The 24842-nt window shown below is 54.9% G+C and overlaps 1 protein-coding gene across 1 annotated transcript in view; it reads right to left on the bottom strand.

The window, feature by feature from the left end:
• Positions 1-18299, bottom strand: part of LOC135273120 (obscurin-like) — a 50876-nt gene extending 32577 nt beyond the window's left edge. The window contains 22 exon segments of the mRNA XM_064372042.1: positions 3-798; positions 3259-3632; positions 4345-4626; positions 4764-4835; positions 4838-5050; positions 5592-5873; positions 7257-7535; positions 7819-7903; positions 8015-8211; positions 8929-9076; positions 9079-9215; positions 9778-9958; positions 9961-10052; positions 10143-10409; positions 10674-11381; positions 11630-11706; positions 12319-12547; positions 13002-13274; positions 15894-16160; positions 16377-16643; positions 17429-17701; positions 18170-18299. Coding sequence (XP_064228112.1) covers positions 3-798; positions 3259-3632; positions 4345-4626; positions 4764-4835; positions 4838-5050; positions 5592-5873; positions 7257-7535; positions 7819-7903; positions 8015-8211; positions 8929-9076; positions 9079-9215; positions 9778-9958; positions 9961-10052; positions 10143-10409; positions 10674-11381; positions 11630-11706; positions 12319-12547; positions 13002-13274; positions 15894-16160; positions 16377-16643; positions 17429-17701; positions 18170-18299 — 5629 coding nt within the window.
• Positions 18300-24842: the final 6543 nt, after the last annotated feature.

Genomic DNA, 24842 nt, shown 5'->3' with positions numbered 1-24842 from the left:
CATCTCCACCCTCCGGGGCCTCTGCTCTACAAGGTTGATCTCCACTCCGATGCCTAGCATGGCAAACATCTCCTGGAAGCACGTTACCACCTGGCAGGCCTCGGTAAGTACCTAAAAACGGATGCGGATGAAATGCTCGTCTTTGTGGTATGTCTGCCGGTCTGCAGGCTCCTCTGGCTCTGCAGGGCCCTCATCTGCACTCAGGAAGAGCTCCTCACCTGAAACCTCGGCCGAGCTCTTGGTGCGGAAGAGCCGGTGCAGCCGCCGGGCAGCCCGGCAGAAGGTATTGTCCAGCTCACCCCCAGAGGAGCTCTCGGCCTCACTCTCTGTCCCACTGACCACCACGCAGGCACTGTGGGCTACCTGGCCAAACTTGTTGCTCACCTGGCAGGTGTAGTGGCCAGCATCAGCACGGCCTAGGCCAGTAATCAGCAGAGAGCAGGTACCATCCCTAAGCTGGTCGATGTGATGGTGCCGCCCATCAGTCAGCTCCACGCCGTCCTTCAGCCAGCGGGCTCGCACATCTGCCTTGCTGGCCACGACACACTCCAGCCGCAGGGCATCCCCCACCTGTGCCTCAGTGTCCCCAGATGTGTGGGAGAACACGGGCCCTTCCTGCTGCTTCATCTCTTGCCAAACCTTGTAGCCCTTAAAGGTGGCCTGGATCTTCACAGCTGCCTTGTCCACTGAGGGATCACCCAGGTCTTTGGTGCTCAGGTCTCCCAGTGGTGGGCGCACAGCAGCCAGTGGTTCCTGCTGCTCCTGTAGCTTCGCAGAGGGGGCTGCTGGGGCCCCGACCTGTGGGCACAGAGCCTGATGTCATGAATAGGGAAACTGAGGCCAGAAACAGGGCAGGACTAGCACAGGACACATGGCGGGGACAGCTCCAGGTCTCGCTCCAGTATGCCCTTTTTCCTCCTACCAACTGGACCCACACTAGCTTCGACTGACATAGATGTCCAACAGCACCACCCAAAAGGCAAACCCACTTCCTGGAAATCACTTTACACAGTCACCCAGACGGGGATGAACAGGGTTGTGAAGATCACCATGAAGAGGCCAGTTCCAACTCTTCAGGCAAAAATTTTAACAGTCAGGTGGGTATATGGCTGGGTGGGTGCTGGGTGGATGGAGAGATACACCGATGAACGGAGGGTTGAATGGGAGAACAGGTGTGTGCATGGATGGGTGGGTAGGTGGCTGGCGGATGAGTGAATGGTTAGACAGATGGTGGTATGGGTGGATGGGTGGGTAAACGGGCTGGCAGATAAACAGACAAGCAGGTGAACAAGTACAGGAATAGATCATGGACGAATAGCGGATGGATAATAAACAGCAGATGAATGGAGTTGCATGGTTGTATGGGTGGGTAAACAGGCTGACAGATAAATCAATAAACAGGTGAACAGGCACAGGAGTGGCACATGGAGAGCAGATGGATGGATGAATGGAAGTATGCTGGGTGGATACATGAATGGATAGTGGGTAGACAGATGCAAGTCAGAGAGAACGATGCATGAATAGATGAAAAGAAGGAAGGATGGATGCATACAAGGATGGACAAGTGGAAGGACGGTAGATGGATGATGAATGGATACATGCATGGATGAACACATGGAAGGATGATGGACAGATGATGAATGGACAGACAGTAGGACGATGAATACATGATGGACGGATGAGTACATAGATGGCAGATGGGTGGATGGATGACTAGATGGAAGGAAGAATGTGTGCATGGACGGATAGATGGTGAATGGATAGATGGAAGAAAGGAAAGATGAACATATGGATGAACAGATGGCAGGTGAATGAATAGATGAAAGTAAAGGGAGATGGACACATAAATAGATGGGTGGACGAAAGGAAAAAAGAATGAATGCATGAATGGATGAATGAATAAAAGGAAGAATGGAAACATAAATGGATAAATGAAAGGAAAAATAGATGCATGGATTGAAGGATGGATGGTGGATGGACAGAAGAGAATAAATGCATGCATTGATGGATGGCTCATGTATGGGTGGATGGAAGGATGGATGGATGATTAATAGATGAAAGGAAGAAAAGACAGAAGCATGAATGGATTGGTGGCAGATGGATGGATGAATGGATGGATGGATGGTAGATGGATAATGAATAAACAGATGAAAGGAAAGAAAGACAAATGTATGATTGGATGGATGGTAGAAGGATGGAAGGATGGGCAGATGAATGCATGAATGGATGGATGGCAGATGGATGGATTCACAGAATGAATATGGATGGGTGGATGGAAGGATGGATGGATGCAGAAATAAGTGGATGAATGGTAGGTGGATGGATGGATGACGAATAGATGAAAGGAAGCAAAGACAGAAGCATGAATGGATCGGTGGTGGACGGGTGGATGGAAGGATGGATGAATGGATGGATGATGGTAGACGGACGATGAATAAACAGATGAAAGGAAAGAAGAACAGATGTATGAATGGATGGATGGTAGAAGGAGGAAAGGATGGAAAGATGGATGCATGAACGGATGGATGGCAGACGGATGAATGGAAGGATGCATAGATGGATGAATGGTAGATGGTGGGTGGAAGGAAGAATGGATGGATGCACAGATAGGTGAATGAATGGTAGATGGATGCACGAACGGATGGATGGTGGATGGACAGATGCATGGATGGGTACATGGAAGGAAGGAAGGAAAGATGGATAAATGGGTGCATGGATAGATGGATGAATGGTAGATGGATGCATGAATGGATGGATGGCAGATGGATGAATGGATGAATGGCAGATGGATGAAAGGAAAGATGGATGGATGGATGAATGGATTGATACATGGATGGATGGTGGATGGACAGATGCATGGATGGGTACATGGAAGGAAGGAAGGAAAGATGGATAAATGGGTGCATGGATAGATGGATGAATGGTAGATGGATGCATGAATGGATGGATGGCAGATGGATGAATGGAAGGATGAATGGATGGATGAATGAATGGATTGACACGTGGATGGATGGTGGACAGATGCATGGATGGGTACATGGAAAGAAGGAAGGAAAGATGGATAAATAGGTGCATGGATAGATGGATGAATGGTAGATGAGTGGATGAATAGAAGAAAAAATGATAGATGAACAGATGCATATATGGGTGGATGAATTGTGGATGGATGAATAGCGCATGCATGGATGGATGGATGGAGGGATGGAAGGATGGTGAAGGTCTCAGACCTCTCCTTGCAGGCCAAGTTGGGGTGCTCACCTTGCTGACCAGTGGTGATGTGCCTGGCCTCCCAGCCTTCCTGAGGTAGGTGACCAGGGAAGGGGTGCCTGCCTGGGACTCATCATCAGAGCTGGTGTGTGAGAGGTCAGCTTCTCCGGTGCGTGCCAGCTCATCGGCCATGGAGTAGCCTTTGGAGAAGTCAGGTGCCACCTCCTCTGCCTCCTGTGGCAGGCGCTGCGAGTGACCATCCTCCTCAGGCAGCTCACTGATGGAGTCCAGCGTGGGCTCACGGCTCATGCGACGCTTTCGAGCCAGGGTCTCCCACAGCAGGTGCAGGTCGCCCTCCTGAGCTGCCTCGGGAGGCAGGCTGGGCTGCGGGTGGGCCTCATCCACAGAGGCTGGGCTCAGCACCACTGAGGAAGGCAGGAGACGGGTCAGTGGGCTAGGACACAGCTAACACCCCAGACCCACCTCAGCTGCTAATCAGTATGTGGCTGGGCTGTGGCCTTGCTAGGCCTCTCTCCCCACCTGGCACTGGCTACTTCAGATGGCACAATCTTTGCAAATCTCGGAGTCCCTGAGCCTCAGCTCTCCCACTTGGAGTGGGGCCTCAGTCTACCTCCCTGTACAGGACATGTGATGCCCGGAACAGAAAAGGACTCTGCAAAGGCAAATTGGGCTGACTTGAGCCCTTCTGACCCTGCTTCTGGGATTAGAGCGCCTAGATTCATGGGAGTGCTGGCTGCCAGGCAGCGGGGCCCAGGCTCAGAGTGCAGGGGATGGCCCTCAGAGTGTGGGGTGGCTTGGAGCACCGGGAGTTGCAGGGAGTTCAGAATACAGGGGATGTTTGTGTACAGGGCCCAGAAGCTTAAAGGGACCAGAATAGGAGAACCAAGCGTTGCACCAGCCAGGATCTGCTCAGGGACAGGCAGGTTGTCCTCGGCAGTCAAGGCTCTGCACGTGGGGTTTGCCGCATCTCCCTACGGAGCCTTGGCCTCTCCCATGTGGCGGGGTCCTCAAAAGGACCCTCAGCCCTTCCCTGAGAGAGCCTGTGAGAAGGCGGGCAAAGCTGCACCCCCACCCAGAGCTCCCCACCCTGGAACTGGGAGGACAGGGCCAACGCACCCTGGAAGGTGGCAGCCTCGGGGCAGGTAGAGCCCTGGGCCAGACCACAGTGGTGCTCACCCTCGTCTTCTGCCGTGAAGCCCTTGATCACCAGCATCTGTCGCCGACCCTGGGAGACGACTTTGAAGCGCCCGCTGGGTTGGATGCGCTCCGTCCCTTTGTGCCAGAAGACCTCGCCAGCTTCAGCGGCCACCTCAAGCTCCAGACAGACATCCTCACCAGCTGCCACCTGCCGGCTCTTGAGAGTTGAGGGCTGGGGAGGCACAGGCTTTGGTGGCTCTGCTGGGAACAGCGTCCATGGAGGAGGACAGGCCCCATCAGCAAAGATGCACCCAGAGCGCAGGCCCCACCCCGAGGCCCCCCTCCCTCCTCCAGCTTGTGGAGGCTGTGAACTCCCAGGTCCCAGCGCAGCAACTCACCAAGCAGCACAGTCTGGCGCAGGTGCATTGGCTCCCCGGCGCCCGCAGGGCCCATGGCTGCCACACAGAAGCGTAGGTCTCCCCGGGGGCAAGGCCATCCACCACACACTCGGGTCCAGGTACCAGATCTTGGCAGAGCCGCCACTGGCCTGTGGCCCCCTCCTTCACCTCCATGCGGTAGCCACATAGACCACCGCCTCCATCGCTTGTGGGAGCCGCCCAAGACAGTGTCACAGCGCGGCCACTGCGAGCCACCACCTCAGCATCCTCTGGGGGCTCAGGGAGGCCTGGGGGAAAGGGGGACGGTCAGGGGGCGGCTCCCTGTTGGCATGAACAGCCCCTCTGGAGGCCATTGAGCTCTGTAGTACCTGCAGGTGGTTGCACCCTGAGGCTCCGTGCTGCTGTGCCAGTGGCCGACCTGTCTCAGGGAGTGCAGGCTGCTGCCCAGGCCCCGTGGCGGCACACCTGCATATCACATGGAGACTATGCCCGGAGACATCCAGAGTGGAGAGCCCCCAGCAGTCTCTGGGGCCAGAGCACCTCCTACCTCCGGTCTGCCCAGAGCTGGGCTCAGATGTGCATTGGGGGTGGGGGACAGTGAGGAGATGGGGCAGGATGAGGGAACCTTGGCCTCAGGAACCCACAGGGTGGTGGGCTCATGCATGCTTATGCCTGGCCAAGCACAGCCTCCCAAACTCCCACGGTCAGGCCCCTATCTGCAGGCAGCCAACCAGAGGGTGTGGAGTGGGCGGATGCTGCAGAACCCAGCCTGGGACTCCCCCAGACTGACCTGCAAGGGAGGGAGCAGGGAGCTCGCCCACCACCCACCCAGCACAGTGAGCCACGCAGAGGTCACGGCGTTGCAGCAAGCGAAGGTGACCTCCCCGGCATGGTGGGGCTGGGCGTCGTGCAGCAGCAGGGCGCGGTGACTGCCGTCGGCGGTGACCGTCCAGTCGGCATCGTCTGGCTGCACCACCACACCACTGATGTACCAGGACACCTCTCCCACCGGCACCGCCTCGCTGAGCATGCAGGTGAAGCAGGCCTGCTTGCCGGCCGGGACCGCCGCGTCCTTCGGCGGCTCCAGAATCTCCAGGCGCCAGCCTACAGCTGGGCAGGGGAAGGGGTGTGAGGGCGAGGACCTGAGCAGGGGGCCGGTGCCTGGGCTTCAGAGCCTCGCCTCCTCACACCTGCGTGGGTGGGAGGGGTCCAGGAGACCGAAGCTCCCTACCGGCGGTCCCACGACACCCTCTGGCGAGGGCAGCCCAGCCTTCCGTGGGGACACCCCTGCTTGGCCCTCAGCCCTGCCACATCCTTCCTGCCTTCAACCCAGCCTCCCATGGGTCCCAGAGACCACCAACACGTCCCCTCCAAACTCCGGGGTGCCTCTGATCTCGACGCAGGACGCACGCACCGTGCCACCCCTCCTGGGCCCTGGGCCCGGGGCTCCTACCTGTAAGGTTTGTTCTTGCCGAGTTTAAAATCAAGAAATTTAGGCCAGCACAAAAAGATCCAATGCGAAGGCTTTATTCAGGCTCCCGGGTGAGGTTCTGCGTCCTGCGCCGAGGCCAAAGAAGTCGCACCGACTCCTCTCAGCAGTGGGGTTTTATAGGGAGTGGAGGCGTTTGATTGGTTGTGCCCAAGGTGAGTGGGGCCCGAATGGGACAAAATGGGAGGCGGGGAGTGGAGCCCGGAGGGGACAAAATGGGAGGCGGGGAGTGGGGCCTGGAGGGGACAAAATGGTCTTTGGTAGGTCCTGGTGGGGCTTTTTTCTGGGCTCCCGGTGAGAGGGGTTGTGTCCGAGCTCCCGGCGAGGGTGGGGGTTGTGTCCGATAAGAGGGAGGAGGTTGTGTCAGAGCTCCCGGTGAGGGAGGGGGTGTGTCTGAGTTGCCTGCGGGAGAAGGGGTTGTGTCTGAGTTCCCTGCGAGGGAAGGGGGTTGTGTCCGAGCTCCCGGCGAGGGAAGGGGGTTGTGTCCGAGTTCCCGGAGAGGGTGGGGGTTGTGTCTGAGCTCCCGGCGAGGGAAGGGGGCTGTGTCCGAGTTCCCGGTGAGAAAAGGGGTGTGTCCAAGCTCCCGGCGAGGGAAGGGGTTGTGTCCGAGTTCCCGGAGAGGGACGGGGGTGTGTCCGAGCTCCGGGAGAGGGACTGGGGTGTGTCCGAGCTCCCGGCGAGGGAAGGGGGGGGTGTCTGAGCTCCCCGCGAGGGCAGGGGGTGTGTCCGAACTCCCGGCGAGGGAGGGGGTGGTGTGCGTCCGTGCTCCCAGCGAGGCAACAGGCCTTATACTACCCACTGCGGAGCGGGTGGTTCCGGGCCTCAGGTGGAAGGGGCCAACCCCTGGTGAACCCTGCCCCTCGTGTCCCTCCCCACAGCCCCAGGGCCTCCACCCCTGACACCCCTCTGCAGCCGCAGCCCCCAGCCCCAGCCCTCTGCAGCCCTGCCCGCCCACCGCAGCCTCTAGTGGGAGGCATCCGGCCCGCCCCGCACTGGCACAGCGCAGTCATCTCGGACTGTGAGGAACGCAGAGGTCAACATGTCCCCGGCTCGGAAGGTCATCCGGCAGCTGTCCTGGGGCTGCAAGTTTTTGAGAAGCAGCAGGTGGCACAGGCCATTCTCGAAGTAGACCACCTCGGCATTCTCTGAGGTGCGCACAGGTTCGTCATCCAGCAGCCAGGTGTGGGTGGCCACCTCGGGCTGGAACAGCCGGCACTCAAACAGCGCCTCACTGCCCTCCAGCACCTCCATGTTTTCCAGCCCCTGCACCACCGTGTTCTTGGCTGCGGGGAGAGGGAGTCTCAGACCAGTCTGCACTTCCAGGGTCCCCACGTCCCCGGGGAGAGCCCTGAAAACTACAAAACGCGAAACAAAATGCCCCTCCACAGAGGCTGCATGGCGGGGGGCACTCACTTGGAAAATTGCCAGCCCCAAGACAACATCACTTTTGGAAGTCTTAGATTTCTGCCCCCGACCCGCAGACAGCGCCAATGGGTAGGGTATTCTGGTGCCCAGGAAGCTGGGCATCCACAGGCAGAGTGACCGGTGTGGATGGGCACTGCCCACCTGTGACTTTCAGCTGGGCCTCGGAGCTACACATGCCCACGTGGAAGCTGACAGTTCCAGGAGGAGCCCAGCCATCTTGCCAGACCTCAATGACAGGGGCTCATCACCTCCCCAACACACCCGCCTGGTGGAAGACCTTCCCAAATGGAGTGGGAAGCATCCCCATCCTGGTACAAGCAGGTCCCGGGGGCCCCGCCTTGTGCAGGGTGAGCAGGTGGAGTGTGCCCTGCTCCACAGCGATGTCGTTCATCTCGTTGGCCTGCAGGGGCACACCTCCTAAAGCCCAGCGGGCTTCCTGGCCTGAGGCTCTGGACAGCTGGCACTGGAAGCTGGCATCCTGGCCTTCGCTGAGCTGCATGTCCTGCAGGGGCTCCAGGATGCTGGACACAGGGGAGGCATGGGTGTCAGCCTCAGCATCTGAGGTACCCCTTCAATCAGCAGAGTCTCATCATCCTAGGGGATCCATCCCTGGGTATCTTCCCCAAATGCACAAAGATAAGCACATGGGGGCCTGTTCTCAGCTCCCCACTCCAGCTGCAGGCAGAGTCTGCTCTGATGGACGGTGGATGGGTGAATGGATCAATGGAGGAATGAATGGATGGATAATAGGTGGATGGATGGATGGCTGATCAATGGATAAATAGAAGGATTGTGGATGGATTGATGGATTGGAGGCATGAAAGATGGACAGTAAATGGGTGGATGGATGGGTGAATGGATAAATGGATGGATGAAAGGATGGATGACAGGTGGGTAAATGGGACCCGGGTGAGAACTAGAGGAGATGGTGCAGATGACTGATGGCTGAGAGTGGGCTACGGTTTGCAGTGGCCCCAGTTTGCTGCAGCCCCGGTTTACAGTGACCCCAGTTTGCAGTGGCCCCCACGAGGGCCAAGACCCAAACTCCAACACTGTCAACCTATGGGAAGCCCACGCCCACCTACCCCACCAGCCTGGCTCAGCCCACTCTCCCCTGACATCCTGGGGCCACCCTGAAGTGCCAGCTCACAGGTCTACCTCCCTGCCAGGCCCCCAGGCTTCAAAGGCAGGGACCTTTGCTGTCTGTCTCCATCCCCAGTGCAGTCACTGGAGGGGCCTGCCTGCGGCTACCTCTGATAGTGAGCTGGGCGGAGGAAGCGGGGCCACCCATGTGGAAGGAGACAGTGCTGGTGTCCTCAGGTGTCACGCCCTTCAGCCACGGGGTTTGGATGCGGCCATCCCACACGGCCACCTCTGTCACCTCTGTGACAGAGGTGTGGGGCTTTGCAGTGGCAGGCCCTGCAGGCACCACTGCACGTCTGTGGCTCCAGCCCAGGACACCTCGCAGCTGAACTGGACATCCTCGTTGGCTGGCACCTCTGCATCAACCAGCCCCCTCTCAATGGTCACCTCAGGCTCTGAGGGGTGAGGCAAGAGGGTCCCCTTTACCAGCCAAGTAAAAGAGCCCAGGCCAAGCTCCCACGCCCCCTCCTCCAGGAAGCCTTCCTGGGCACCCTCACACTCCTGTGCCACAGCACATCTGTCCCACATGGTTTCCATCCCCCGATGTGCTCACAAGCACAGATCCCGCCATGACAGCTCTTCGGGGACAGAACCTGGGCGGGGGGTGTAGGCCAAGAGGCAGTTGTGTCTGAGGAATCCTTGGGAAGGGGTCGTGGGCTGTCCATTCGCATACCGCAGCCCCACTCTAGCTAGCACAGCAGGGAGGCAAGGCTTGCGGGAGAAACAGGAGCGGTCAGCAGGACACCCACACGCTGGCTGCAGGTGGGCTTGAGGGGCTACAGGCTGTTTCCCTGCAGCCCAGCTTCTCTCAGAGAGCCCCGACAGGGACGCTGGGAGGTGTGGGAGTGAGGAGGAAGACAGCATGAGAGAAGGGCTCAGGTGCACCCAGAAGGTCACCATGAGGGGTGGATGGCAGGGAGTGGCTCACCCTCTCCTCCGGGAGGCCCCAAGGCTCACCTGTGACCCTGAGGGAGGCAGCGGTTTTCTGGCCACCTGTCACACAGGCATACTCGCCCGTGTCCTTAGACTCCAGTTGGTGGATCAACAGCTCCCGAGTGGCCCCCTGGCTGCTCATCTCATACTTGGGACCCGCCTGCAGCTCCACGCCCTCCTTGAGCCATTGCACTGTGCCCCCCCCCACTCTGCTTCGCTCAGCTGACAGCACAGCTGGACTACGGCACCCGTCTGCTGCTCCAGGCTCTGCAGCCAGGTCTTGAACTTGGGCCTGGGGACTGGGGGAAATGCAGGAAGGCACACTTAGCGCCCCTGGCCACTGACCAAGGGTGAAGGGCTGTGGGAGGCAGGGCTGGCGAGCAGCTCACCATGGACAGAGAGGCTGGCTGTGCTCTGCGTGTGGCCTGTGTCGCACGTGTAGTCACCCGTGTCCTCCTGCTCCTCACCGCATACCAGCAACTCTGCAGTGACCCCGTCCTCCACCATCCAGTACTTGGCACAAGGGAAGAGCTGCAGGGAGCCCTTGCGCCACTCCACACTGGCACCCGCCCGGTTCAGCTTGCAATGCAGGTGTGCCATGTCTCCCTCGTCCACCTCCTGGGGCTGCAGCTCTCGCAGGAACCACACAGGTGCCGCTGCGGGGGAGGAACAGGGCGTGAGGGCAGGTCCCTGAAGGGCTATAAGGGGGAATGCACAGCGAGCATGATACAGGGCAGGGTGGGGAAGGGAACTGCAGAGAGCGGCTATTGGGAAGGAGCAGGGCCTTGGGCTGGGTCCGACCCCCACCTTGTGGAGCCATCTCCTCAATTGGGACCCCCAGGTGGAAAGGCAGCCCCAAGGGTCAGCCTGGAACACTGGAACTACACTAGATCCTGGGCCAGGCCAGCCTGGAAGCCCACCTGTGACGGTGAGGGTGGCGCTGGTGCTCTGGGAGCCGCAGGTGCAGGTGTACTTGCCAGTGTCTTCACAAAGCAGGTCCTGTAACACCACCTCCACCATGCAGCCCTGAAGCCGTGGCTCCCAGTGCCCGTCGGCCCGCAGCTCCAGGCCACCCTTGCTCCAGACAACTGTAGCAGTGGGCGCAGATAGCTCACACTGCAGGCTGGCTCTGGAGCCCTCCTCCACCTGCAGACTCTGCAGCGGTTCCTGGAACATGGGGTGTGGGGCTGCAGCAGGCAGGAGGCAGGAGGCAGGGGGCAGGGTCAGCTCCAGATCTGCACCAGGCATCGCTCTCCAGGCCAGCAGATGAGGGCCTGGGCTCCCCCCAGCTCCCTGGCCTGGCTTCACAGGCGGTGCTGCCTCAGATGGCAGTGGGGACCACTGGTCTGCGATTCGGGAGTGAGGAGGCAGAGCAGTGGGAAAGCAGGGAGGGGCGAGATCTGCCCAGGGCTTAGGAGGCTGGCCTCTCACCCAGGACCCCACCCACAACCCTGCAGGGCCACAGCCCCCAGGGCCCAGGGCAGGGGTGTGTACTCCTCCCTGGTACACAGGTGGAAGCTGGCTGGAGAGCTGCTGGGTGAGGCCCTGTGCCCCAGACCTGAGGGCAGAGCTGAGTCCCCCAGATCCCAGGCCGATGCCAGGGCCTGGGGCTATAGGTTCCGTCTTCCCTCCCCGGGCACAGATATATATTCAGATCGCAGAGTGGGGCCGTGGCCCCCAGACTCCAGGTCTCCTTCTCCTTCTCCTTCTCCTTCTCCCCTTCTCCTGTGGGGCATGTGGCAGGGACCTCAGGACTTCTGGAAAGGATCAGCTCTGAAGGTGAGGGGTAGAAAGGGTGAATCAAGTGGGAAAACAGACAGGCAGGTGTCAGGGACCTGTGCCCCCCAAATTCACAGGTGGAAGCCCTAGCCCAAACCTCCGACTGTGGCTGTGACAAGGGAAATAAGGTCAAATGAGGTCACGGTGGGCCCTAAGCCACTGTGGCTGCACCTCCTAAAAAAGGAGATTAGGGCTGGGTGCGATGGTTCATGCTTGTAATCCTAGCACTTTGGAAGGCTGAGGTGGGCGGATCACCTGAGGACAGGAGTTTGACACCAGCCTGCCCAACATGGAGAAACCCTGTCTCTACTAAAAATACAAAAAATATTAGCCGAGCCTGGTGGCACATGCCTGTAATCCCAGCTACTCAGGAGGCTGAGGCAGGAGAATCACTTAAACCTGGGAGGCAGAGGTAGCAGTGAACCGAGATCATGCCATTGCACTCCAGCCTGGGCAACAAGAGCGAAACTCCGACTCAAAAATAAAAAGGGAGGTGGGCACACAGATGTGCAGAGGGATGGCCCTTCAGGAATGCAGAGGTTCTGCAGGGCGGCTCCTGCAGGTGGCAGAGGCTAGGGCAGGAGCCAAGCAGGGTGGACCAGGTGCCAGGAAATGCCAGAAAGCACATGGGGACCGGGGGCACCCCACATGGGATGCACGGGAGTCTGGGTCCTCCCGCCTTGGGCTCCTTGTGGGTGCACACACCCTGCCCTGAAGCTGGTGCTGTCTGACAAGAGAGCTGCAGGTGCCTGGCCCGTGGCTGGGCTTCGGGCAGCTGGGGCTCACCATGCACCCTGCATGCATCCACTGTCCTGCAGGGTTGCCCCGGTGATGAGCAGCTGGGCCTGGTGGCCCTCGTGGCTCAGCTGGCACTGGGTGGACGGCCGCAGGGTCTTCCCGTCCTTCATCCAGTGCACGGGGATGTCACGGGTGCTGGTCTCACATGACAGGGTCAAGTCCTCACCCTCTGTGACCGTGGCATCTGTGAGCTCCTGGGAGAAGATGCTTGGCTTCTCTAGGGGGCAGAGAGAGAAGCAGGAGCATGTGGGATGCTGTCACACTGCCGCTGCAGGGGCCGATGGGGAAACCCTGGCTCTCGCTGCAGACCAGACAACACCCTGACTTGGCACCCACCAGTCACCCTCACACTGGGGCCATGCAACAGGCTGTGCAGAGAGCAGGGCAGGCTCCGCACAATCACCCCATCATCTCCTCACCACAGTGAGGGGGCTCCTGCCCTGCGGGGGAATGCAGCCTGGCCCGAGCCACACCAAGCACAGTTCTGCAAACCACGCAGATGAATTCATTCTGAAGGAGCCCAATTCAGCCTTCCAAACTCCCCCGCCCCACAGAAAGTCAATGGGGCCTTCTCTGTGAGCCCAGGGACAACAGGCACTGGCTGAGCTATGTCCGCCTCTCTACCTGGCTGCAGCCCTGAGTGACATGGGCAATGTGGGCATGCAACCCACCAGTGACCCTGAGGGCAGCTGAGGCCTGCTGGTCACCCGCCTCAAAGTAGATGGAGCTGGAGTCCTTAAGTGCCGGCTGCCACAGCATCAGCACATGGTAGCCCCTGGGCTGGGCCTCGATCTCATTGAGTTCATTCGTATGCAGGGGTGTCTTGTCCAGGAACCAGTGCACAGGCTCGTAGTTGGCAGGGGAGATCTGGCTATGGAAGGTGGCCGAGGATCCCTCTTGCACATCCACGTCCTCCCGGTCCTCGATGACATGCACCCACTGGCCTGCAAAGGCACAGACTGCTCAGGGGCCCCACACTGTCCAGGGCAGGCTCGGCCAATGGGGCTCCCCAGGGCAGATGCTCCCCATGACAGAGCAAGGTGGCTGTGTTTTAACAAGTTTGCAGGGATGGAACTCCAAAAATAGTAAGTGGGTCAGAGCTGAACGGTCCAAAGATAGTTGTTTGAGGGCCACTCGGAGCCCCGAGCCTACCTCTCTGCATCTCGGGAGTCCTTCTGCAAGGCTTTCTGGGCGAGTCCACAGCCTGCTGAGAACCACGCCAGTGCAGTCCTGCCCTCTTTCCGAGCTGTGCTCCCAGAAGCAGCTGGCTCCCAAACCTGCTAATGCCCGCTGTGTGTGTCATTACAATTGTGCCATGAAATTAACTCTTCTAGTAACAGATGAAACAGGAGTGTGAAAAAAATATGCCAGGTGCGGTGGCTCACGCCTATAACCCCAGCACTTTGGAGGCTGAGGCAGGCGGATCATGAGGTCAGGAGTTTGAGACCATCCTGGCCAACATGGTGAAACCCCGTCTCTACTAAAAATACAAAAAACTTAGCCAGGCATGATGGCATGTGCCTACAATCCTAGCTACTCAGGAGGCTGAGACAGGAGAATCACTTGAACCCAGGAGGCTGAGGTTGCAGTGAGCAGAAGGCTCGCCATTGCACTCCAGCCTGGGTGACAGAGGAAGACTGTCACACAAAAAAATAAAGCTGCAGTTGTGTTGAAATTTAAATCAAATGATTGGAAGATGGAAAATGTGAATTCCTAGAAATGAGGCTTTTTGCCTGTTGAATTAGGAATGGTAAGAGACAACCGTTTATGAATATTGAGACGGGCCCTGCATTCAGATTCCTTCTGTGTACACCGTGCCCCCCAGGCATGACTCCACAGAAGACGACCCTGCCCGGGTGACGCGCATGGACAAAAGCTCTCATCAGTGGATGGCACACATGGAAGCGGCTTGGCCTCCCTGACCAGGCCAGCCCGCATCCTCATATGTTAAACCCTTTTTTTTTTTTTTTTTTTAAGATGGAGTCTCACTCTGTTGCTCAGGCTGGAGTGCAGTGGTGCAATCTCTGCTCACTGCAACCGCCGCCTCCTGGGTTCACACAATTCTCCTGCCTCAGCCTCCCGAGTAGCTGGGATTAGAGGGGCATACCAACACACTCAGCTAATTTTTTGTATTTTTAGTAGAGACGGGGTTCACTATGTTGGCCAGATGGTCTCAAACTCCTAACCTCATGATCTCCCCACCTCGGCCTCCCAAAGTGCTGAGATTACAGACATGAGCCACTGCACCCAGCCACTTTTGATAACTTTTTAAAACATTAACTATGGGTACCAAGTTGAGATCATGGTGCTCTACTGTGGTAACAGAATGCTTTCACCAGGGTCACCAAATCCACTGCACAGGAAAAGTCAGTGACGATTCCTGGTTTGTGTTACTTCTGATGATCAAGGCTGGGGCCTTTCACATACAGGACCCTGTGAATGCTCTGTGCTCAGACCTCAGTAGGGACCTCCTGCAAACTCAGGTCTGGACACCAGCCCAGGACTCCAGAGCCAAGTGGAGGCTGTGGTGCGGGGGCTGGGCCTCGCCTGCCCTGATGCCAATGTGCCCCACGACCTTGCCCTGGCCATGGACCCACTAAAACTTCAGTTTTCTTATCTACAGCATGGAGAGAAGGACAGTTCTCACTCTGCCTGCCACTCAACCACAGAGGCAAACAGTAAGATCAAAAAGCCACCTGCTAGGATCTCAGTGTCCCCCTGGACACTCATGTTGAAACTTAATCCCAATGTGGCAACATAAAGAGTGGGGCTTTTAAGAAGGGATTGGGTGAGCGGGCTCTGCCCTCAGGAATGGATTAATCCATCCATGGATCAATGGCTTAACGGGTTAAAGCACTGTCACGGGAGTGGTGGCTTTACAAGAAGATAGAGAGAGGCCCGAGCTGGCACCCTCAGCCCCCTCCCCATGGGATGCCATGTGCCACCTCCTGGGGACTCTGCAGAGAGTCCCTGAAGCAAGAGGACCCTCACCAGATGTGGCCCTTGACCTTGGACTTCCCAGTCTCCAGATATGTAAGAAGTAAATTACTTTCCTTTATAAATGACCCAGTTCAGGTATTCTGTTATAAGCAACAAGAGAAAGACTAAGATGCCAGTGTAACTCTCAATGACAACACTAATGAACTTCAGTTCTTCCCTGCGGGCACCTGAGGCTGCCTGGCACGGCCGAGTCAGGCTGTCCCTCTGGGACAAGGGTGACAGGCTGTATGTGCAGATACATGCAGAGCTCACACATGGGCCAGGCACCTGCGTGCATGAGAGAAACACACGGTGACCGAATAAACACACGTGGAAGTGAGGGCTGGCAGCTCATTCACAGCCATGCTGGAGCCTCAGCGGCCACCCAGGGAGAAACACACAGTGACTGAATAAACACACATGGAAGTGAGAGCTGGCAGCTCATTCACAGCCATGCTGGAGCCTCGGTGGCCAGCCAGGGAGCACCCCACTACCCTCGTGATAGGAAACTGAAGCTGGGCCTGTCCACTGCCAAGTCTCCAGTGCCATTCAAAGCCTGGGCCATGCACACTCGGCCGCCTCACCTTGCACCAGGAGCTGGGCCTGGGTCTGGGCATGGCTGATGTCGCAGGTGTAGGTGTCGCTGTCTGCCTTCTCCAGGGTGCGGATGGTGAGCCACATGGTCAGGCCCTCCTGGCTGAGCTGGTGCTTCCCTGAGGCCCGAAGCTCCGTGGGGCCATTGTGCCAGGTCACGGTGGCTGTGGGGTGCTCCATCTTCCACGTGAACACAGCTGTGCCTTTCTCCTCCACCTGCAGGTCGGCCAGCTCCTCTGTGAAGCTGTTTGCTTTTTCTGGGCAGGGAGATGGAAGCAGAATACGTGGGGTGTGAGACCCGCGCAGACCCCATACTGGCCCTGTTATCATCCAGGCCTGGCTGCCGAAGCTCTGGGACCTGGGTGAGCCCTTCCAGCTGGGACAGAGTAGCCTGGGCTCCAGGGGTGGCCCCCTGCCCTGCCAGGGAAGCGAGGCTGCTCCAGGGCCGTGCATGGGGCTCCTGCGGCATTTACCTTCCACTCGGAGTCTGGCTGTGCTCTTGGAAGCCTCCACCTCACATGCATACTCTCCCACCTCCTTGAGCAAGGCTCCACGGACAACCAGTGTGGCCATCATGCCCTCACAGACCACATCATACTTCTGGCTCTTTTGGATGGCCTTCCCATCCTTCAGACAGTGCACGCGGGTGCCTGCCCATGACAGCTCACAGCGCAGCTACATATCCTCCCCTGGTGCTGCCCGCTGGTCTTCCAGGGGCTTCGTGATGGCCACCGGCCTCTCTGAAGGGAGCAGGGATAGCTGCCCTTGAGGCCCAGCCAGGGCCATGGTGCCAGCCACAACCCCAGGCACAGACCCAGCCAAAACCTCCCACCTCTGCCAAGACCAGGACTGGGGCAAGGATGAGTGTTTGGGAACACTTGCTCTCTGGTGACTAAGACAACAGAACCTGCAACCCTCAAACTCTGGCACCTCTACCTTCAGGAGCCTCAGAGTCCTGGAATGCCAGTGTCCCCACTGTCACCAGCATGGGACCGGGAGGCAGGAAGATCAACCACCACAGAATTTTATCCATTGGCATCTTTCAGGCCGACGACTCAGTGTGGCCATGGTAGGAGTCCCAGGAGTGAGCCCCGCCCGCTGAGCTGCACCAACCGTGCGCATCAGGGGCATGAACTCAGGTGCTGGCGGTGACATCAGCGGAGCCCATGGCTGGGGCCTCGGGCCGGGCCGGTGCTGCCAGACTGGCCCTGTGAGCCCCAGCTCTGGGGAGCTACTGAGCGCTCAGGGCACTTGGACCACAGATTGGACCAGAATCCAGGCCTTCATCAGAGCTCAGAGTGTGGCCCCGCTGCCACCTCAGAGCTTCCCCCAGCACCCGGCAGGTGCCTCAGGCCCTGAGGCTTCCAGAAGGGGAGCTGGGCCACAGTGGGGGGAGGCAGGCCCCAAAAGCATCCCCAGCAGCTTCTGCAGCCGGGGAGCCCAGCTCCTGGACCCCTGGGGACAGGCCCAGGCTCCCCACCCCCCAGCCCGGGTGACAAGCCCCCATCCAGCAGGCCCCGCCCACCTTTGATGATGAGTGAGGCCTTGGAGGTGAGGCCCCGCACATAGAAGACCACCTCCCCAGCATCACTCGGCGTGGCCTTCTGGACCACCAGCATGTATTTTCGGCCCTGCCGTGTGGCCTCGAAGCAGCTGGAGCTGCCCACCTTCTTCCCCCTGACTGTCCATGTGGCCAGGTCGCTGGCGCTCTCATGAGACAGGACGCACTTGAAGCTGCAGCTCTCCCCCTCCAGCACCTCCATTGTCTTCAGCCTCTTGGTGATGCCGATGTGCAGATCTGAGGGCCATGGGAGAGACTGTCAGTCCAGCCAAGAGGATGGTACTGCCCTCGGCCAGACCTAGGGAGGGCCAGACCCTGGGAGAGATCAGAGCTCGCAGAGACCAGAACCCAGGAGGAGCCGGATCCCCCCAGTCCTTTATAGGGACCAGACCCTGGGAGAGGCCAGGCCCCGAGGGGGAGGGTGGGACACTGCCTCAGCCAATGAGCAGATGCCTCTCTGCAGGAGCTGGCCACACCCTGGCATCTGTGTAACCAACATCTCTGAGCTCCAATCAGGGTGGCAGGAAGAGGGAGGACCCACGGTGGCCACAGGGAGGAGAGGAGGTGCTGGACCCTGGACAAGGGGCTGCCAGGCAGGCTGGACCCAGCTCCAGGACAAACTCACCAGCCTCCTGCCCCTTCCCTATTTTGTTACAAGACTGTCAGGGACCAGTCAGCAGGCCTGTTATGCTGCCTGTCACCCACACCAGGATGCCACTGGGACCGGGATGGGGACTCCCAGTAATGGAGCCAGGACAGTGGGCACACATGGGGGCCAGGTACTGCCCTGCAGTTGAGGGACCTGCCCCTGAGAAGTAGGCAGGCTCCAGGGCATGTGCGCCTCCAAGTCTGCAAGACTGGGTTTGGGGATGGCTCCACCCTGCCAGCCCCATGGCCTTGGGGCCTTGCTGGGGCCCTGTGAAGGACAGAGATGTGGCCTACTCACAGCCCCTGCCTGGCATCTCAGCTTCTGCCTGGTCATCCCCATTGGTGCCCCCACACTGGCCTGGTGGCTTCAGAGCAGACACAGCCCCTGGTTCATGGCAACATCCCTGGCTGTGCCCCTTGGAGCACACTGGGCAGGGAGAGCATAGCCTCCAACCTTGACTCCAGGACCCATCACCCCCGGATCCACCTGCCTGCACCCGGACCTCACAGGACCACGCCAAGCCATGGTTCCCCTAGGAGGCCCCCCTGGCCTCTCCAGCTCAGCAGAGCAGCCCCTCAATCTCGGAGAATGACGTGAGCCACCCAGGTATTGGCTGGCCCCACACCCATGCCCAGCATGCCCCCTTCCAGGAGCTCCACCATGCCCACAGCACACACCATGCCCGGTTAAAAGGAAAGCTGCCTGTGGTCACCTGGAAATTAGAGAGGACTAAAAGGGCAAAACTTTTCTTCTTTCAAAAACAAGGATCAAATGAACTGGCTTGATAAACACCTATTAAAGTAGATATTCCATTGGACCCTGACCCTTTATTTGTGGAAGTCATTTTTTTTATACAGTTGGGAAGCTCAAAGATGAAACACAGGTGTACTCAGCCTCATGTGATAGAGCCGTGGTCTGCGCTCCTCAGGTGCGGTCCACTGACCAGAGTCCCAGCATGCCCTGCAAGCTGGTTAAACAGTGTAGAATCTCATGCCCCACTCCAGAGAGGCTGGGGCTGAATCTGCATTTTTGGCCAGATTCCCTGGTGATTTGTATGCACATCAAAACTTGAGAATCCTTGTTTAGTGAATATCTGGCTAATTTTGAACCACCCTACCCGATAGTATTGGCTAGGAATGCCAGCTTTTCTGGAGGCACTGCTGAAATGAGGAGGTAGTTCGTTGATGAGCACCTTCAAGAAGCTCAGTTTCCTGTCGCTGACTCATCTAGAATCCTGTCCAAACTGGTCAGGAGTAAATATTTAAAAAGGAGTAATGGCTGGGTGTGGTGGCTCATGCCTGTAATCCTAGCACTTTTGGTGCTCGAGGCAGGAGCATCACTTGAGCCCAGGAGTTCAGAATAGCCTGGGCAACATGGCAAAACCCTGTCTCTACTAAAAGGGAAAAAAAAAAAAAAAAAGCTCAGCATGGTTTCACAGGCCTGTAGTCCTGACTAACTGGGAGGCTGAGGTGGGAGCATCAACTGAGCTTGGAAAGGTGAGGCTGCAGTGAGCTAAGATTATGCCACTGCATTCCAGCCTTGGCTATGAGAGGGAGACCTTGTCTCAAAAAAAAAAAAGAAAAGAAAAGAATAAAGAAAAAATAATTATCAGAACTGTATGCAAAAAAAAAGTGCACAGAAGGAATTAATAATGTTTTAATCATAGACTAATCGAAAACAGCTTAATATTAAATAAGAGAGTAAAGAAACTATGCATCCAATAGCTGCAAAATATCTATTAAAAACTGTGTGATAAGGTCAGCATGCATGGTGGCTCACTCCTGTAGTTCCAGCACTTTGGGAGGCCAAGGCAGGCAGATCACTTGTCAGGAGTTTGAGACCAGCCTGGCCAACATGGTGAAACCCTGTCTCTATTGAAAATACAAAAATTAGCCAGGCACGATGGTGGACTCCTGTAATTCCAGCTGTAATCCTGTAATCCCAGACTGAGGCAAGAGAATTGCTTGAGCCCGGGAGGTGAAAGTTGCAATGAGCTGAGATAGCCCCAATGCACTCTAGCTCGGGCAACGGAGTTGTCTCTAAATTAATTAATTAATTTAAAAACGGTGTCATAGAAAAAAAATATTGGCATGGGGAAATGTCCATCCACATTGTGTTCCTGAGTGAACAAAACTGGCTATAAGACATGCAGGATTCCATTTTTATTTTAGAAATACATACTTATGCACAAGAAAAAAATCCCTGCAAGGACACATACCTATGTGTTAACAGCTGTTACAGATTTGGAGTGCTTTTGTCAGAGATGTTTGAACCAGAGTGACTCCATCTTGAATAGGGGCTGAGTAAAATAAACCTGAGACCTACTGGGCTGCATTCCTAGGAGGTTAAGGCATTCTTAGTCACAGGATGAGACAGAAGGTCACCACAAGATTCAGGTCACAAAGACCCTGCTGATAAACAGGTTGTGGCAAAGAAGGTGGCCAAACCCCCCTAAAACCAAGAGGGTGATTGAAAGTGACCTCTGGTCATCCTCACTGCTCATTATATGCTAATTATGATGCATTAGCATGCTGAGAGACACTCCCACCAGCGCCGAGACAGTTTACAAATGCATGGCAATGTCAGGAAGTTACCCCATATTGTCTAAAAGTGGGAGGAACCCTCACTTCAGTGAATTGTCCATCACTTTCCTGGAAAACTCATGAATAAAATCCACCCCTTGTTTAGCATACAATCAAGAAATAACTATTAATGTAAGTATACTCAGCTGAGCAGCCCACGCCACTGCTCTGCCTGTGGGGTAGCCATTTTTTTCTTTGTTTCTTTTTCTTTATGTTTAGAGATTGGGGCCTGCCTCGGCCTCCCAATGTGCTGGGATTACAGGTGTGAGCAACTCTGCCCAGCCCTTTTGTTTCTTTCTTAATAAACTTGCTTTCACTTTACTCTATGGACTCACCCCAAATTCTTTCTTGCACGAGGTCCAGCAACCCTCTCTTGAGGTCTGGATTGGGACCCCTTTCCGGTAACATTTGCTTTGATTGTGCTTTTCACATTTCTGCCTGCATTAAGCGTGTATTTGTTTTGTATGAAGTCAGTCATAAAAAAGAAAAGTGATCAAGACACAGCCTGTATTTCTAGCCACACAGTTTTTTTTTTCCAACTAGTAACGCATTTCTACTAACTGACCAAATGACAACCAATATTCAATGATGGTAACTTCCCTGTCAATCCTGGCTGCATGTTACCATCGCTAGGGGAGCTTCAACCACCAACCAAACACCAACAAAACAATGGGTGCTTCTCCCCTGCTGGCTGGCAAAAAAAAAAAAAAAAAAAAAAAAAACTGAAAACTGGGACATTTAAAAACTGGCCAGGCACAGTGGCTCACACCTGTAATCCCAGCACTCTGGGAGACCGAGGTGGGCAGATCATGAGGTCAAGAAATCGAGACCATCCTGGCCAGTATGGTGAAACCCTGTCACTACTAAAAATATAAAAATTAGCTAGGCATTGTGGCAGCTTCTGTAATCCCAGCTACTTGGGAGGCCGAGGCAGGAGAACCACTTGAACCTAGGAGGTGGAGGTTGCAGTAAACCGAGATCGTGCCACTGCCCTCCAGCTTGGCAATAGAGCTAGACTCCATCTCAAAAAAAAAAAAAAAAAAAAAAAAAAAAAACCTTCCTATGGCTGAGTGTGGTGGCTCATGCCTGTAATCCCAGCACTTTGGGAGGCTGAGGCAGGTGCATCACAAGGTCAGGAGATTGAGACCATCCTGGCCAACATGGTGAAATTCTGTCTCTACTAAAAATACAAAAATTAGCTGGTGTGGTGGTGGGTGCCTGTAATTCCAACTACTTAAGAGGCTGAGGCACGAGAATTGCTTGAACTCAAGAGATGGAGGTTGCAGTGAGCTGAGATCATGCCATTGCACTCCAGAGCAACAGAATGAAACAAAAAAAAAAAAAAAAAGAAACCTTATGTCTAAAAAAAAAAAAAAAAGCCTTCCCAGAGTTGAGAACTGCGTTCCAAAATGGTTGGAAGGATATTCACAGTTCGTTCATTTTTGAAAATCTTCCTACAGTATTTGTAATTACTAAAGGAAAAAAATATTTCTGATGAGACTTCTGACACCAAATGCATTTTTTTTCCAAGCTAACAAATTTTCCAACTCTCTGACACCAACTTTGTATCTTATGATTTAATTCAGTTCTGACACTAACTGCCAGGAGTTCACACAAACCCCACAGGTTAAGTACCCAGTCCCACAAAACTGCCCACTTACAACTTCAGATGCCAATTGCAAGTCGTGGGTCCCCGGGTGACTCACGCTTCTGTCTGACTTGGCTGCAAATCAGGCTTCCGTGTCCCGCTTAGGTTTGATAATTCGCCTAGCAGCTCACAGTGAGGAGAGTGAAACTCAGCTGGTGATCATTGAACAAGCCCGGAAGACAAAAACTCCTTATCTGAGGAACTTAGAAGGGAGCAAAGACCACCTGGTGACCATCAAACAGGCAAAACTCCACATCTGGGGGAATTTCGAAGTAATTAAACTTCTTAGTATCTAAAGTCAGCTTCTGATTCCAGTCCTTTTTTCAACTTAAAATTTATAAGTAACTAGAATTTCTATGCATCTCCAGAATGCCATGCCGAAACTCACTGTGCAACACTTGCTGACATGAAGGCACCAAAATGTCTACAAATGTCATCATCATTTATCATGATCTACAAGGCTAATATGGCCCAAATTACCCTTCAGCTCCCACCTTAAAGTCCATAAATACTCCTAAGAAAAAAAATCCACTGTGGGGTGTGCTCAGTCCTCTTGCTGAGATGCCCCGCTGCACTCTTCTGCAGTGTTCATTCTTTTTAACTTTCTTTCTTTTTTCAAACCTATACAGTTGTCGGTAAAGTCTTCTTACCAACCCAGGAGTCAACCACTTCCCAATACCTCACCAGCACACAAAATTTAGGGAAACACTCTACTATTGCCAGTGTATTACAAAGGATATAGTGAAGAACAAATGAACAGCCAGATGAAGAGGTACCTGGGGGAGGTCATGAAGGATCCTGAATGCAGAAACTTCTATTCCTATAGAGTCTGGGGTGCACCACCCTCCTAGCACATGGATATATTCAACCCGGAAGCTCTCTGAACCCCATCATCCAGAATGGTTATGGAGACTTTGCTACATAGTCATGATTGATTAAATCATTGGCCATTTGTGACTGAACTCAATACCATCCCCTTCTCTTCCCTCCCCAGAGGTCTGGGAGTGGGACTGAAAGTTCCAACCCTCTAATCACATGGTGGGTTCCTCTGGCAACCAGCCCCATCCTCTAAGGTGGACTCAGGTGTGGTGGACCTGAGGGCTACCATTAGGGTGGACTCAGGTGTGGCTGAAATGCTTATCACGAAGAACAAAAGACACTCCTCTCACCCTTTCACTTGGAAAATTCCAAGGGTTTTAGAAGCTCTGTGCCAGTAACTGGAGATAGAACAAATACATATTTCTCATTATATCACAGTTACAAAATCCTAGGGGGATTATGTGTTTTTGGTAGTCTATAAAAGTACAATTTTTAAAGTCTTCTCATCATTTATTGAACAAATATTTATTGAGAATCTAGATTCCATTTGAGTCTCACAGTAACCCATAGGTCAGTAGGAGTGGTATTATTAAGTTCGTTATACAGAAGAGACATCCTAGATTCCACAAAATGAGACAGAAAATTAGGCAGCATCTGCTGAGAAAATTTCTGTAGGCCACCATATAATCATCCTTTGGAAGTCAGGCTGTCAAGGTTCAGAGCTTCCAAATCTGGCGCAGTAAGACACAACCTTGATGTGCCATTTCTCAGCTGATTCTGAATTTTAGCAATAATGCCCAACAAGAAGAGATGGCGGGATCCAGTTGTGATTTTCCTGCTGTAAATGGTTCTATCATTTATAAAATGCTAATTATTTGGAAGACTGTTTCTCTTTGAATATTGTAGACATAGATTTTCAGCATACTTTTGCTACATAATTGTCATTATTTTAAAAATGTTGACATACCTAGCACACTTTTGGAAAAGGCATTTTTAAAAGATTTTATCTTTTTAAGGCAGTTTTATGTTTACAGCAAAATTGAGTAGAAGGTACAGAGATTTCCCATATCCCCACCCCTGCCCTGCGTGTGCACTGCCTCCCTCATTATCAACATCCCCCAGAGGGTACATTTGTTACCTCATTACCCAAAGTCCACAGTTTACCTTAGTCCCAAGTGCTGGGATTATAGGTGTTCACTCTTTGTGGTGTACATTCTATGTGTTTGGACAAATGTATAACAACATAGAACTCATTATGCTATAATACAGAGTATTTTCACTGCCTTAAAAATCCTTCAAGCTCCACCAATTCATCTCCCTCCTCCCCAACCCCTGGCAACCGCTGATCTTTTTAGAGTCTCCGTCGTTTGGCCTGGGCATGTTTTTAAAGTAATGCAGGATTTCACCATCTAATATTCAAAAAAATTTTTAAAAAGGAAAGAGAAGGTTGCTTATACCAGAGATCGAATTATGGTTGTATGATTGGCATGAATAATTTTTCATTGAAAATAATCACAGTGTTTGTCTAAATCCTAGCTCTCAAAGAAAACACCCAGATCTGGTTTTGAAACCAGGACCGCCCAGTTGGTGATGAGGACGTCAACTGTGCAGCCTCAGTCGCCCGTGGAGGTCCCGGGCTGGCAGCCATGGTGTTGCTGCCACCTCGTGGATATTACAGGT

The sequence above is a fragment of the Aotus nancymaae genome, unplaced genomic scaffold, assembly GCF_030222135.1.
Source record: "Aotus nancymaae isolate 86718 unplaced genomic scaffold, 86718_ANA_hifiasm-v0.15.2.pri h1tg000267l, whole genome shotgun sequence".
NCBI lineage: Eukaryota > Metazoa > Chordata > Mammalia > Primates > Aotidae > Aotus > Aotus nancymaae.
The sequence above is the reverse complement of the archived record's forward strand: the minus strand, read 5'-3'. Positions and strand labels throughout refer to the sequence as shown.